The sequence below is a fragment of the Larimichthys crocea genome, chromosome VII (assembly GCF_000972845.2).
Source record: "Larimichthys crocea isolate SSNF chromosome VII, L_crocea_2.0, whole genome shotgun sequence".
Taxonomy (NCBI): Eukaryota; Metazoa; Chordata; class Actinopteri; family Sciaenidae; genus Larimichthys; species Larimichthys crocea.
Window position 1 is genome coordinate 23272706 of NC_040017.1, and position 15323 is coordinate 23288028.

The 15323-nt window shown below is 42.2% G+C and overlaps 1 protein-coding gene across 3 annotated transcripts in view; it reads right to left on the reverse strand.

Moving 5' to 3' along the window:
- frya (furry homolog a (Drosophila)) overlaps positions 1-15323 on the reverse strand; it is a 45426-nt gene that overhangs the window by 7529 nt on the left and 22574 nt on the right. Inside the window, exons 22-52 of one of the 3 annotated variants that reach the window (XM_019259378.2) lie at positions 15128-15317; positions 14740-14864; positions 14182-14239; positions 13888-13979; positions 13463-13635; positions 12924-13084; positions 12093-12203; positions 11421-11575; positions 10970-11072; positions 10703-10874; positions 10071-10327; positions 9828-9974; positions 9569-9737; positions 9269-9359; positions 9093-9175; positions 8453-8603; positions 8062-8165; positions 7426-7611; positions 6498-6699; positions 5928-6049; positions 5641-5828; positions 5128-5222; positions 4458-5038; positions 4179-4276; positions 3926-4096; positions 3678-3818; positions 2995-3174; positions 2052-2216; positions 1735-1809; positions 1461-1631; positions 1209-1217 (exon numbers count right to left, since the gene is read on the reverse strand). In XM_019259378.2, the coding sequence (XP_019114923.2) occupies positions 1209-1217; positions 1461-1631; positions 1735-1809; positions 2052-2216; positions 2995-3174; positions 3678-3818; positions 3926-4096; positions 4179-4276; positions 4458-5038; positions 5128-5222; positions 5641-5828; positions 5928-6049; positions 6498-6699; positions 7426-7611; positions 8062-8165; positions 8453-8603; positions 9093-9175; positions 9269-9359; positions 9569-9737; positions 9828-9974; positions 10071-10327; positions 10703-10874; positions 10970-11072; positions 11421-11575; positions 12093-12203; positions 12924-13084; positions 13463-13635; positions 13888-13979; positions 14182-14239; positions 14740-14864; positions 15128-15317 (4726 nt within the window). The remainder of the gene's footprint in view (positions 1-1208; positions 1218-1460; positions 1632-1734; positions 1810-2051; positions 2217-2994; positions 3175-3677; positions 3819-3925; positions 4097-4178; positions 4277-4457; positions 5039-5127; positions 5223-5640; positions 5829-5927; positions 6050-6497; positions 6700-7425; positions 7612-8061; positions 8166-8452; positions 8604-9092; positions 9176-9268; positions 9360-9568; positions 9738-9827; positions 9975-10070; positions 10328-10702; positions 10875-10969; positions 11073-11420; positions 11576-12092; positions 12204-12923; positions 13085-13462; positions 13636-13887; positions 13980-14181; positions 14240-14739; positions 14865-15127; positions 15318-15323) is intronic. The other 2 variants (XM_019259379.2, XM_010736354.3) reach the window with 2 other exon arrangements.

Sequence of the window (15323 nt, forward strand, 5' to 3'; positions counted from 1 at the left end):
AACAGATCAAATAAGGGGGACTTCCTGTGGTGATTATCTTAATACCTTCCACTGCAAGAAAGCAAATGCTTTGACTCTGGACTATAGGCTTCTTTTTTTAAAGCAAATCATCCAACATTTGAGATGAAAAAACAAAGTTTATATGTGGGCAGGAAACTTTCCTCATACCTTGTCAGGCCATTTAACTTGTGGTGGTGTCATTAACTTTTAAAACTGTCTGTGTTGCACTTTTGTTGACCGCTGCAGATCTTTTAGTTCTCAGTCTGTGTGAAATTTTATCAGGCACAGAGAGAACAGCTGACGCTGTGTTCTAGGGCACAAAGTCTGCAGATTTAGATACCCTGAAATAGTTATACATGTATGTTATTTCTACACTATCACTAAAATGATTCACGATCAAACAACATGAGTAGTCTTAAATGTAACCTTGTTAATGGAAGCAACAATGTTATTGCTGTAACAATATGAAAAATCGTGTGTATTAATCATCAGCATTTGGGCCTCAGTGTAATACGATGAGCGAAGTTTGATGTTCTTCTGCTCAAGGTAAACCAACAGAAACTTTCACTGCACAAAGGGCAAAAGTATACAGTACAATTAGCTACTTTTTGGATTGTGATAATGATTGTGAGCGTGATGTGTATGAGAAAAACTGAAATTTGAAGTTACTGCAGGTTAGATAATATATTCATATGCACAAAACTGCACGCAGACTACTAGTATCGTAATGTGCAACTATGTTGGAAATGAACATTGGTGAAAATCATATCTTGGGTTGAGTACTGGACACATGCATAGAAACTATGAGTATATAATCAGATGTCAAAGGGAAGTTTTGTGTAAATATAAGTGACACTTGTTTTATCTCATTAACCAAGAAAAATGATTATACATCAGCTAAAAAAAATCAGTAATGCAGGTTAAAGATATCTCATGTTGACATGCATTTCACTGGTGACTATTGGATTAAAAGACTACGAGTCTTATGTGACGTCTACGAGAAACATTCTGTGTTTCTAATACGTAAGAGCTGAGGGAATGTGTCTCTTTACACTACATGAACACTGCAGGATCTGTTTTTGTAAAGTACACAGCATGCACACACATTTAGTATTCTTTGCCATCAGTGTGGCAGTTCACTAAATTATCCGCACAAGCAAACACACTTTTAAACACAGCAAGTACAAATGTGACATGACTAAACTTACCTGTAGCTCCTAGATAGCACAGACAGGAAAAACAGAAAAAAAGAAACCCCATTACACAAAGGCAGGCAGACCTGACCCAACACAGCATAAGAGTGCTCTCTGGAGGAAATAAACTCTGGCATCTTTGTGCTGTATTGTATACTGTGTTGTATTAAGTCTGAAAATATTTTTGTCCCACAAATGTGAGAAGAAGAGAGAAGGAGGATAAGTCATCCTATACTGTTTTAAAACTTATACGTTTCCGAGACTCACCTCTCCGTCTTCAAGCTCCACATCCAGGAAGTCAAAGTCTCTAAAGACTCTGAACTGCTGCTCTGAGGTGGTGTCGTCCATGATGTCTGCTTCCCGGGTCCCATCGTCAGAGGACACCAGACTAGGCTGGTGCTCCATGAGGTCCAGCTCCCCACAGCTGGAGAAGATCACCTACACAAAGAAACAAATAGACACAAATCAAAAAGAGCTTACAGGCTATTAAATGTGTGACAGTAATAAATCCATAACACTGCTGATATGAGGTGTATCTTACCGAAGGATTCTTTGTGAGCCCCACTTCTTGTCCACACAGAGACAAAACATTCACCAGCTTTTCCCTTGTTCTTTTCTGAAAAGAAAACATGGAAACATTGTGAAGAAAATTTGGAGTTTGCAATTTAATTTAACTGTATCATGATACCTGGCGTTCAATTGATGGATCTTTGCAATTACACCTTGTATTAAAATGAGTTCTTGTCATCTCAGATGTGGCTGACATGCATTTGCACGCATAACATGCATTTTCATAATATATCCAGGTAATGTAAACTATGAGCATAATTCTAAGAGAGAATGAGAAGAAGTGCTCACCTGTGAAGACTGAGGCCTCTTCCAGCTGACCGGCACCAAGACGTTGTTGGAATTGGATCCAGAGGAAGTGGAGGAGGTGCTGCGGGTCACTGCTGTGGTCCTGCTTTTCACATCTTGGCCTGGAGAACGCTGCAGGTCATCATAACGCCGACCGATCACCGGTGTCTAACAGCATGGATACAAAAAACAAAGAGACGTGCAGACAGAGGCCTTGATGAGTCAGGGAAAGTTTGAAGAAGAGAAGGTCTCCTTCTCCGCTTAGTCAATCGATGACTCAGGCTCCACAGCAGCTCCTGCTTCGTCAGGACTTTGACAGGTCTAGGATGACCGTAAAACGATCAGTGTTTCAATATAATAATGTTAACAAGTTTAATTCCACTTGGCATTCCAACTGCGTGAAGCATTTGAGGAAAGATAACCCTGCTTTTCTCCGGCTTTATCCCTCAGTCTAAAAATATCTTGTTTTTTTTAAGGAATATCAGTGGTTTATCCAGTGTGTCTCAAGTTTAAATACACACGCTTTTGACTATCCACTAAGACTCACTGATCCACATACAAAGGACGGCAGCAAAGGGCTGACATCATTTCCTGCCATTCATGAACTACACAAATAGCTCCCTGTTCAGTTCCCACACATACACCACTCTGTCTGTATCTTTGACATCACTTTCCAGCTCTGCACTGCTTGCCTAATTGTGTTTACCTTTCAAGCTCTCAAGCTAATCTCAAGAGGTTTGGCTAAAAGACATATCAGCATTGAGGAAAGGGAAGAAATGTTTCCTTTCCAAAAAGCTTAACAAGATTCCACACAACCTCAACAAGCACCACACCCTGGAAAATACAGGAAAAAATACAAGCGTTACACGTTCCTCGAGCTAAAGGCGCTTTCAAACCAAGAACTTTCACACAGGGTAGAAAGAAAATCAGACAAAGAGTCTCTAACCTCAGATATGTCAAAGTGGAAATCCAGCGTTTTCCCAGGCAAGGCCTTAGAGGAGCGGTCCCAGACACGGCTGATGTCCTCATAGGAGAGGTCACTATGTGGGGATGAGGGCTGCACCAAACTCGCTGATCGAGAAACCACCAGCTTCAAGATATTCAGCGCTTCCCCCCAATGGACGGTCTACAGTCAACACAGATATGTACAATTCACCCATACATGCAGAAAGAAACCAACACAACCGCATGTTTAGGAAGAAACAACCACTAATGTCTTTCTGCGTGGATTAATGTAGGTCTATTTTTGGAGACAAGTGTTTTGGCAGTTGGCTCACAGTAGGAAGCTAAAGGAAAATGGGTTCAGTATGAGAATAAGCAGAGGCCTGGCCTGAGGCAGAAAGGCAGACTGTTTATAGTTTGGGTGTGTCTACAAATTTACTGCGCTGACACAAGACAGCTTTTTCCCTTTTTTTTTCCACATGAACACTTACAAAAGGAAGAGGGAACTTAAGACTCAGAGCATGATGCCTAAAGATTTCCAATGATCACATCTGATGGGCCTGATTTGAATGCTTTCTCTCACTGAGCATGTACAGTATATGTCACAGGAAGTTAGTTAAATCAATATAAGGCATACTAATAATTAATTATCAGCAGGAGAATACATATACAGGTGTTTTAACTCACCTGGACGAATTTCTCAATTGTCTTGAGAACCTCCATGTTGAAGGGTTTGGCTTGAATCCCAATCAGGTCCATGTGACTCAGGAGGCTGTAGATGATTTGTAAAAGGGTCTGCTGCATACTAGGAAGACCTTTCTCCAACAGCTGTTACAACAGAATTAAAGGTCATCAATTCATTGAGCACCGTCTGAAAAGCTGCAATATTTATAATTACTGTACAACCCTTTTAATGTAGGTCAGAAAATACAAACCTCTGCCATATACGTGACCAGGTTGAGGGTGATATCCGAGAAAGCTTCGTGAAGATATCGACACACCACATTGACCCAAGAGAAGCAGTCTCGTGTGTAGGAGTGAGTTTTATACAGAGTCATGACGTGAGCGAGGTTGGAGAGCTTGGAATTCTTCTCCTCAAGACAAACCTAAACACAAAAAGAACATCAGCTCATTTATAACATATATCACTGAGTGAAAGTGAGGATTTACCCATGAACAGAGACAAACCTGGGCTATCCTCTCTGCAACATCTCGACAGAACTGTGTGGGGCCGTCAAAGTTCTGCACGAGATTCGGGAGCAGGCAGAGAACATTCAGGGGAAAACCTGTAGATGAAAAGACAAACTGATATGTAAAGTTCCACGTGAAAATATTGACTTTCATTTCAGTATTGGTTAAAATGAAAATGGCACAAAATATCAGCTTACAGACACCTAAAATCTAAGAATTTCAACTTTGATATTATTTGTCTTTGAAACCCAACATCGATCACACCCAACAGTGTACCTATGGCTTGTGAAGTGTCCACCACAGGCACTCGTGACACAGGTGTGAGTTGGCAGAAGAGCTGCAGCGTGAGGTCAGTGGTGGACACGGAGGTGAAGCCCTTCAGCAGCAGCTGCTGGAGCCCAGTGAAGCTGCTCCAATTAAGCTGGCTCTGTAGTTTCTCCAACTTCTCCCTGTTCTCCGGTTTGTCTAGCGACATGTGACCCAGAAGTTTGTTTAACAGTCTCAAAGACATCTGATACTCAAACTCAAAGTCTGACTCCATCAGTGACACTGCCACCCAGAAGATTGTGGCCAGCAGGTTGCTGGGGTGGTTGATGCTGGTTGGGTCGGTGACGTTGTCTTTAGATGAGGATGAGCTGCGGGTCTTGGCTAACAAAACCTGCTGCTCGCAGGCTTGGATACGGTCCAGTGTAGCACTGCGAGGTGGATCTGACCACCTGTCCGCCTCTCCAAACTTTTTGGGGACAGAAGAGCTCCTCTGATGTCGGCTCCTATCTTCTCTTCTAAGATTGAGCTGCCCTGTGCTCTTTCTGTTGGACAGCAACTTGAAACTGGTGAGGAAATCTGGAGAAGAGGCTCTGGAATCAAACAGACAATACAATAAATAAATATATTTTAACAACAAAAACTCTCTTTCAAAATAAATATACATAGAGGAGACACAAACCTCGTCAAGACAGCCATGAGATCATTGTTTTTGAGACATTCAGCCAAGTTATCCACCACAGATTCCAGTGTGAGTAACACTTCCATCACATAGCCCTGCAAGAGAAAATAGAGAGCAGAGCTGTGGAGGATTTTCTTGTATTTTTACAGAATTTAATTATATCAGAAGTATTAGTTAATTAATTGATGAAAAAAATCCAATGGAGAGGTTTTGTTTTTCAATGCTGCCATTAGATGATTATTAGTTTTAATGCTGTGTTCATGTGCTCATAAGAAGGTCAAACATCTGGGACATCCGAGTCATTTCCTAAAAGGCAGCGAAATCATGTGCTACTTCTTTAAAAACAAACTGAGAATACAAATGATACAGTAAATCAACATATACTGTTACTGAGGCAGTTCATCAGTTTGTAGTTTACCAGCAGCAGCAAAGATGCAAATAAGGAATACCTACATTGATTATCCCTAAATACCTGAACTTAGCATGCATCACAAATGCAAACAGACCACTAACCTGCACTTCTTCTCCATGTTCACCAACGACTTCCACCAGCCTTGAGAGCAGGTCGGAGACGGCGTGGGCAGAGATGGGCTGACGGAGAGCTCGAAACACCTGGAAGGAACGGCCAGCGTAGTGACGCGATGAACTACACAAGGCTGTCTGCAACGCCACGTCACTGAGCTGCTGCTCCAGATGGAAATCTGACAAGGACAGACAGAAGATTGAGAGCTGAGTGATAAAGACAGAGTTCTGTAGTACAGTTGATTAACAGTTATTGGTAATGATATTTGAAGGGTTACCTGACTTGGACTCTTTGAACACAGATACAACATGTCGCAGAAAGTTTGTCAGCTGTCCAGTGCTTTTTGAGATTTGGTTCTTTGGGGAAATGTCTTCATGGCACCACAGTGGACCATATGCTCTATAAAACAACCGTTTATTAGTTACTAACAACATATTTTATGTATTGCATATTGTCTGAATATAAGTGGGGCAACTAGAATCACCTAGGCAAACCCCAAATTCACCTGTGAGCCTCGAATTAAGTATTGTCTGTACTGAAACTCCTAAACATTTCAACAGAGTTTTCAAGATTAATTTGCAATGAGTACAATTAATCATGGTAAATGCCAGCACAACTTTCTTAATTACTAGATCAAATCTAATCTACTGTTATCGGAATTTATTGCACTGTGCATACAGCACCACTAGGTGGTAATCTACAGCAAGAAATATGAGAAAGCATATCAGTGTCAGAATTTTCTGCTGTATAAACATGTATTTATTGTGTAAATACCCTCCTTTAAAACCTGTCAATAAAACTCCTGCACTTGCTGGAAATATTCCCAACAGCATATCGACCACAGTACCTTGTGGTTAGGAACTCAATAAGCTTGTTAGTCTTCTCGTCCATTTTATTGGAGGCCACCAGCTCCTCAACCTCATGTGAGATCTCAGGCAGGTTGTTGCTGCTGCCTCCCAGACTCAGACTGGATGATGTGGAGGAAGAACTCAGACCGGAGTCTGGCACAGGAGATACCTGACACTCCCGCAGGAAGTCGAAACACCCTCCTGAACACAACAGAAGAACAGGTGTGTGATCAGAAACAGGTTACGGTGGTTCATCTGCATGTTTGATTTACTTTCCCTAAGCGTAATTAGTGTATATCTATCTACTAAAGCCATTTATTTAATGGGGTGGAGGTGTGAAACTTAAATATTATTTAGCAACACACCAAATGTTCTTGTTCTGGCTGTTACGAAACAGAGGAAAATGTTTTTTTTGGATGTCAGTGGCAGAGTTATCATTGTGTGGTGTTGCTGTGAAAAAGATTGCTATTTTTAGCCTGGAACTTGTATCCAAATGGTCAAATAGGCAACAAATACTCTGGACATTTCAAAATGTCTAGACATTTGCAAAACAAATCATTGGCACAGAGGGGGGGGGGGGGGGTCAAACCAGTATCCAACCCTGAGCAGATGGCCCCAATTTGGGAAAGAGGTTAAAAATAGCAGAAAGGAATGCTTTAATCAAGACCTTTGATGTCCTCTATACTCAATATTGCTTTTGGCACAGTGTCCAAATTTTTCTCCACTGATAAGAAGCATATCTATCCTCTGAAAGGAATGTTAGTCACTCCCCCCTGATGTTCAAGTTTACAGTATATAAACCACAGAGTCGAACAATGTGTCAAATGCCAAGCTGCTCTGTCAACTGGACCACGGCCTACTACAACCTTTTGGTAAAGTGTGAATATATTTGTAGTTGGGAGACTCACACTCTGCTAAAGAACTCACCTGAAGGTGAATACTCTGGCTGGAGACTTGGTTTGCATGTGAGAGTCTTGGTGCCGTTGATCTCCCGTGTCTGCAGTAAGACTGAGGCGATGGCCTGGAAGTTGTTGTTACAGGACAACGTGATGAGCAGATGGAGGAGGAGACGTTTGCTGTGTTCAAACACCTCTGGACGATAGTGATCCATGCCTGGAGAAAGGAACAGAACAGTCAGCCTGTTTCAGCACACTGTGAACTCGAAGACAAGCTGTTGTTTGTTGTAGCGAGAACTATTTCTGTTTCTTTTCATGTTCCCTTCTCCTGGTTTCACAACCTTTATCTCTGAGTCAATCAGAAAAAGAAAATTACACTGTCTGATATCAGCTGTTTGAAACCGAACAAAAGATTTCTACATGTGGAGAGACTTTAATTGAATTTGCTAACTCTTTGTACTCAAATGAATCAAAAATGTATCATCTTGTATCAAAACAACTGAAAATTATCATTTCCAAATTTGCACTGAACCATAGTCCTTAAATGTTGAGCCAACCATGTTATTAGGTGGCGAGCGGCCTGCTGCTAGCAGTGGCTCAGGATAAATAGGTACATATCATGGAATTACTTGGGGGTCATAGGGATAACAGAGAACTGTGAACTCACCCAAAAACAAGGCATGTAGCAGTAAAGGCAGATGCATGGCCCAGTCCTCTCTCACACTGTGATCCACCACCATCTCTGTCATGAAAATGACAGCTATATTACACCTGTAACAAACATGAACAGAAAAGTCTCTCAGTTAGATGAAACACACTCATTTAAAAATCTATAAAAACATGAGTTTAAAAGTGCAAAGCATCAAAATGAAAAAATCTGTGTGGAGCTATTATCTGCAGCCATTTCAAGGTAAAGTGTCGCAGGTTATTAAATGTCAACGATTAATTTGATTGTACGCAGTCTTCTATAGTGTGTGACTGGCTGCAGATTTGTCTCTGACATTTTAAACTACATTCAAAATTAGCACATTTTGCATGAATGTATGCAGCAGTCTAACCTGTGCAGGGGTCCTCTGGGAGTGATGGTCTCTGGCAAAAAGTCCACAAGTGGAGCCCAGCATCCTCCATTCAGAGGCATGGGCAGAGGATGAGGCTGATTGGTCTCAATGACAACTATCAGCCAATCAGCATAGGGCGGCAGAGGTTCACCTAAATGGTTAGGGAAGATAAATATAGCATAAGCTGACATTTATTTCACACGCACATACGAAGAGAGTTTGTTGATTCTCCATGTGACACGTGGGTGGATGAATGACAGACAGGAGATGAAATTATGTATAACATAGAAGAGACTTCAGTTTTTAAGTTGTCAATGGGGTATTTAAGTATACTTTTCTTTGTCAAATTATTCCGACTCACATTAGTCCACAGGACTAAAACAGACCAAGACAGTATAACAAAGCTGTTTTTGGGTCACTGGCAGCACTGTAGAGGCCCTGGGCTCGACTACTTTTATTTCAGTGCCAGTTCTCACAGAAGCCTTTTAAGAACCCCAGGCGACTCTGCACTGCTCATGCATTATCAATGACACCATGCCGGTCCCCAACTTACCCTCCAACCCAGCCTGTGTATTCCACACTCACCAGACCATGACAACCACATTTTTTCACAGGGCGTCTGGTGCAAAAATACACTTACTCTTATCTTCATCGTATGATCCTCCTGAGCTGTTGCTGTAGCGTGATTCCAGGCGGTTGTGGGCTCGCATTATGTGGCTCAGCCTGGGGTCAAAAACAAAAAAATTTAATCCTGATGATGAGCACTCCCCGGGCTGTAATTAATCTAATGATAAGCTTCATGATATTGTTGCCTACCTCTCCTCGTTCTCCTTTACAGTCTTAGCATCATCTGTGTCAGGAAAGCTCTCCTGCCCTGCAACAACAGTGTTGCTGCTTGAAGTGGTGCCTAGAAATGAACCAAAAAAAAAAGAAAGAAGCTAAAGTCACCAACACTGCTTCACATTTGCCATCCAGAACAAACACAACTTTCTATGGTTGGCCACTAAGTGAGCATTAAGGATTTCCTGGTTGGTCACTTTTTTCCCTTTTAAAATAAATACACAATTCAGCTGATGTTCAATCCGTTCAGAGAGGCTGTGTTGTTAAAAGTTGTACCTGAAGCTGCTGTGGAGACCTTGCTTGTGGCAGTGAAGCGATAGAAAGGAGGGCTATCACAGTGCTGCACCACAGGGTTCACCGGATCTGTTTGTTGTAACTCAAATATCAACTCCTCCATGGTTTGCATGGTGTTGTTCCGGCACAAATAGATCACCACTTTTTTGATCTGAGCAAATATGTCACAAAATATCCGTGAGAAACTGGACAGAGTTCAAAGAAAATAGATTTTCCAGTCGGCCTAAATGATATAGCTTACATATGGCAGGAGGGTGGTGTCACTGCTCACACCACACAAGCTGATGAGAAACTGCAGTGTGGTTCTCAGATTGTTGCTCCACTTCTCATTTCTGACTAAAGCGTTCCAGGCGTTTTCCATCTCTGGTCCAGGTAGATCATCTCCATACTGAGCAGAGGGGGTTAAAAAATATTGTCAAGTAAGTAGCTGCATTGACCTTAAATTACCCAGAACCTATTTCACATTTCCCCAACATGACTTTACCTTGGCAGTCATGAACATGAGGTTATTGAGCACCATAGATGTGGCCTGTAAGGAGCCCCAGCCTGAGCCCTTCAACTGGTGGGATGAAACTGTGCTGGTCGTCTGGCTGGAAGCGTCATAATGTGAGGTGCACGGTGTGAAGACCGGGAGCAGCAGGCCGCTATCCACCAGCTCGATGTTACCGAGCCAGGGCAGGAGGTAGGTTAGCATGATTTGCCTCCCATTGGGATGTGTGGTGGGGAACCTCTGGCTAACCTCTGGATCGAGAAGAGGAAAGGCAATATTAACATCAGAATAACATCAGTGGGGACTGCGGTGTTTATATTTACATGGAAATACGATATATACTATATACTCCGTTTTGACCATAATTGCCAGTTAGTCCTGATCCTCATATGAATTCAGCTTAAATCTGGGAGTCCCCATTGACTTAAGCTCGCAGTGTTTCTGCGGTTAGTGGGAGTGTCCACAGATAGAGTAAGGTCTAAGCGACCAGCACTTAGTGGGAAGCCATAAGAAGATGACAGGCCTGTTAGAGTATTACAGCAGGCTGAAATACCATGACTAACCCTACTGTGGCCACACACACACACACACACACACTCTCTACAGCATATGACACAAACAGCTACCTGAGAATAGAGGAAGCGTGAGTTCAGGGTACATCCTGGCCAGCTGGCTGGAGAGCTGAGGCAGGGAGACACTGTATAGAGGTGGCAGAGGGCCGTGGGTGCCGTAGAGAATGCTATTTGGTTTCTGCTCCGCAATCCTCTTAGAGTACACGAACAACTTAGCTTCGAGAATCTGTTCAGAGAAAGAGCAGAAAGTGTGATGTCTCCATTTGACCACCATGAAACCACACAGAAGCACAAAGGGCAGCGGTGCTTTGTGATTCTCACCTGCATCAGCTGCATCGAAATCTCATAGATTTCTCTGTTGGTGTCTGATGCTTTGAAGAGGACCAGATTCAGCAGTGTTACTATATCACTTGGGTAGTTTCTGCTAGTGAGGAAAGAGAGAGAGAGAGAAAATAACTATCAAGTGATCAATGGTGAGTGTATAATAAAGCTAGAGGAGGAGGCCAGCTTCAGATGAATAATGAGCTCTTTAAGAGGATTAGCTGAGGTGACGCTTTGAAGTCTAAGCTAATTTGCCAGTGGTTTCCTCACTTGGACAAGAAATGTGGGTGATCCAGAGAAAACAGTATCCAAACCCATTAAAAACTAATTGGTAATTAACTGCATCTAAAAAGTGACATATAAATAGCAACAACACAAACCAGATGTGAGCATATTTGCACATGACCTCAACTCGCTGAACAGATGAGAGAGAGATTGTGAGATTTTGTACCTGCTGCCACAGACTGTAGCGATGGCTTTAAAGCAGCCTGAGGCAAGCTGGTAGGAGCCTGTGTAACAGCGATCCACAGCCCAGTTGAGCAGGTTGACCTGGTCAGCGTTGAGCTCCAGGAGCAGGATGACGACTTCACAGCCAAGCTGGTGAACCTGAGCCAGGAGGAGGAGATATCAACACAGACTCTCCTGAGTTTTCATGCCTTTTTTTTTTTAAGGATTCTTTGTATTCCTGACATTATCATGACATGAAATATCTTCTGACCTTTTCAATCTTTGAAAGATTCAGTGATTTAGTGTAAAATGATTCCAGTAGTCATACAAAAAAAGATGATAAATTACATGTTCTTGGCTACCTGCCCAGTTAATCCTACTCCTCAAGCCGTGTAATGAAAATACGAGGGCTTAAAGTCAATTTTGCAGAGGCAGAATGTGTAAAATAAAGCAGGTGCTTTATCTTGTATCTCTGTAAACTGAAATAAAGACTAATTTAGTTTGAAACTAAACTCTTCTTCACTATTTGCCAACAATCCTGCAAGTATAATGGTCACTTCTTGGCAAGGTCCAGTGTTGAGCTTTTACAAAGTGGGCTTTAGCAAGCTATCAGAGGGGCTTTCTGGGTCAGATCTTTGTTTTAATGCACCGCAGCGGTTAAGTATTGGCCACATACCCGCTGATCCTGGCAGGCTAGTATGTTATCCAGCCACTTATAGAGGTATCCGTCTGGAGAGAGGCCAACATTATCAAACACAGGCCCACAGCACAGCACAGCAGACATGGCCTGTAAGAACAAACAGCAGACAGTACTCACATTAATACTCAAGATTAACATATTCACACGTGTACTTTTTCACTTCATCTTTGTCCTCAGACACCCCAAAATAACAACATTTAATCCCAATGTGGTCATTCAGCACTATGACTGCACAAGCAAAGGTTTGATTGGTCTTAGTTTTATTAAATATCTGAATTAGCCGTGTTGTTTACTTCTGCACACAGCCCAGTGTGGTACTACAACTCATAATATGAGACATTAAACTGTTCATGTCTGCTGTTTCTTCAGACCGAAAGATAGCAGTAGGATGAAATATGTAAAAATCTAATATCAGTGAAAGAAGGATTATCTGGGTGGAGGCCTCGCTCACAGAAGTTTGTATTTGACTTGTGGGTGGAGAACAGTCCACAACAAATATCGCAATTACATTTAAGAAATATCTTGGCTGGCAGAGAAAGGATTGGTGGATTTTCTTATCACTTGGTGATTCACTGGGCTGTTTTACAAGATTGTTGCTCACAGAATTAGGTTAGATCATTAGATGCAAGAACATATTTTACTGTATCACAACAGACAGAATACATTTGTGGATTTATTCAGCAGTTGTTTCTCAAATGTCAGCTTTGTACTCTGGTAGATACACGTTTCTTTTCATACTATATATCAAGAACATTATTATTATTATTAAGTTTGCGTAAGGCAATGTATTGCAGAAAGTGTGTTTACCTTTAGGGCACAATATTGATATCTTGTAATCTGGTGATTCCTGTCGCTGTAGCGGTCCAGAGGGGTGAACATGATGCTGAAAGGGCCAGCCCACTGACTGAAGAGGATGAAGAGATGATGCCGCAGGCTTTGCTGTGGAAACAGGAAGCGCCTGTGGTGCACTGGGGAGGGAGACATGTAAGCTCATTGAGAGAGTGAAGAGTCAGCAGAAATATGAAGTATCTTCATTTACTACTACTAAAAGGACATTTTCCATTGTGATAATAAGGTGTTGTTGTCCCTTGACAGATCATTAGCCATTAGTCAGTGGGGACTTGTGAATGCTTAGCAACCCATGAGTCATCATCTGGCCTGGCCTGCTCTGTCTTTAAGCAGCACTATTTTTGCAGTTTCCCTTGGGCGATGTCCAAATCAAGATCAATGTCAAGAGTCTCATGCTCCATGTGCTGTGCTAACCCCAGCCAAATTGTGTTTGTTAGTGCATTGTTAGTTACTGGCCTGACAAGAGAGAACTCCCAGGCTGAATCTCTTCTGAGTACCTGGTACACATTGGATGAGGTTGGCCACCATGGCACTGAAGTGAGCTCGGATGTCCTTGAGGATCTCGGCGTCTTTGTCATTCTCAGCTTCCAGGAGCATCCGGGTTAGATCCACATACTCCAGGAACAGAGCGCCCAGAGCGAGGGTGTCACGTTCCAGAGCTCCGTTTGTACTTCAGGATCACAGAGAAAACAGGGAGGTGTTCAATAAAAAGAAATCCCAAACCAAAACAGTAACAGCAATATTTCATTTACTTTTTCGACCTGTCAAGGCGCAAATCGTACTACAGCAATTAATTATATGCAGTTTTGTGTCAAGCATATTATGATGACTCTGTTTTGTGACTTATGTTCTTGTCAAGTGCACTGTGAGTGTGACACTGTGCAATGTGGGGCTGTAATGTGTCAAACGGTGCCATACTAACCTGTCACTGATGACACCTGCATCAGCCAGAAGCTCAAAGATCCGCAGCAGCTGCAGTCTCAGCAGGTCTCGTCGTTCACGTCGCTTCTTGTTCTGTGAAAGATCATAAAGAAACATCCTTAATGACAGAATACCTGGTGAAAGTATCATGAATTTATATTTAGCAACCGAGATTTTCTAAAACTGTACACGCCAGCTTTCTGCTACCATGACAGCCCACTATTTAATTTGTCAACCAATTAAATCCAACGGTAAATATTGTGTTTGTATTGTGCTGTGAAAACATTTCACCAACCTCAGGTCTTCTTTCTAACGCTTCTTTCATAAGAGGATGCAGCTCTTCCACGAGTTCTCTGTGTGCAGACGGTGAAAATAAAAACAGGTCATCGTGAGGTAAAATGTAAAATACTTAATAATTAAAAAAGAATACTGTAAACATTCGGTTAAAAGGACAAGATTAAACTGTAGTAAGTCTATTTTTGTTTTGAGCTAAAATCTGATTTTTAGAGAACAATTTGGATGTGGCTGTAAATGGCAACAAGGCACCACTCAGCTATAATCCCCTGTTTATCTTTATTTTTAATCCACACAAATGCAGGTCAACATGCACTTTAACTACAGAGAAAATAATGGATTGAGCACCAACTTTCATTTGGCTGGTCGCGTCCCATTAAAAAAGACAAACAATAACACTACAGCTACACACGGCAGCTAAAATATTACGATGCTGTGCTGCTTTGAAACCAACGAGTCAATCGCATAAGAAAACAAATCATCAGATTTGAACTGAAATTGGTTTGTTAGGGCAAAATTCTCCACATTAAAACATCTGCAACATCATTCTTTGATATACCTGAACACAAGTGAATTGGTGCGACCAAATCCCAGAACTAATGACTCTGTCAACTCGATGCTCTCTGCCCTCATCAGTGGAACCAACTGCTTCAGAAGCCAGGCCACAGATGGACTCCCGATAACCTGAAAACATCAAACACCGATGGTTCAGTCAGACAAATAAACCTCTAACGCTGCTTGAACACCACTAATTACACAGGGCTGCATTGAGATAAGTGCCTGTACAGTTGAGAATATATCAGCTTCCTGTTCCATTCATGTAAGGTAGCTGCTGTGTAATTTAATGCCTCGAGTTTGAATGTCAACAAGCTCCGTATGAACACCTGATCCTGGAGAGACAAAGCACTGAGGGAATTAATAAGGCCAGAGGGTGGGGAGGCAGCTACCTTGTTATCGTAGCTGACACTGCTGTCAGGCGTGGCGGCCGAGATCTCAGGTGTCGATGCTCTCAGATGGCCGGGGCTCATGATACTGGGCTTGGCCACCCCAAAGCAAAGGATCAGGTAGTTTCTCCACAGTGTTACGTAATTGTCCCCGCTTCCAGACGTGCTGGTCTTCTTCGCATACACTGGGTTGCTGTTG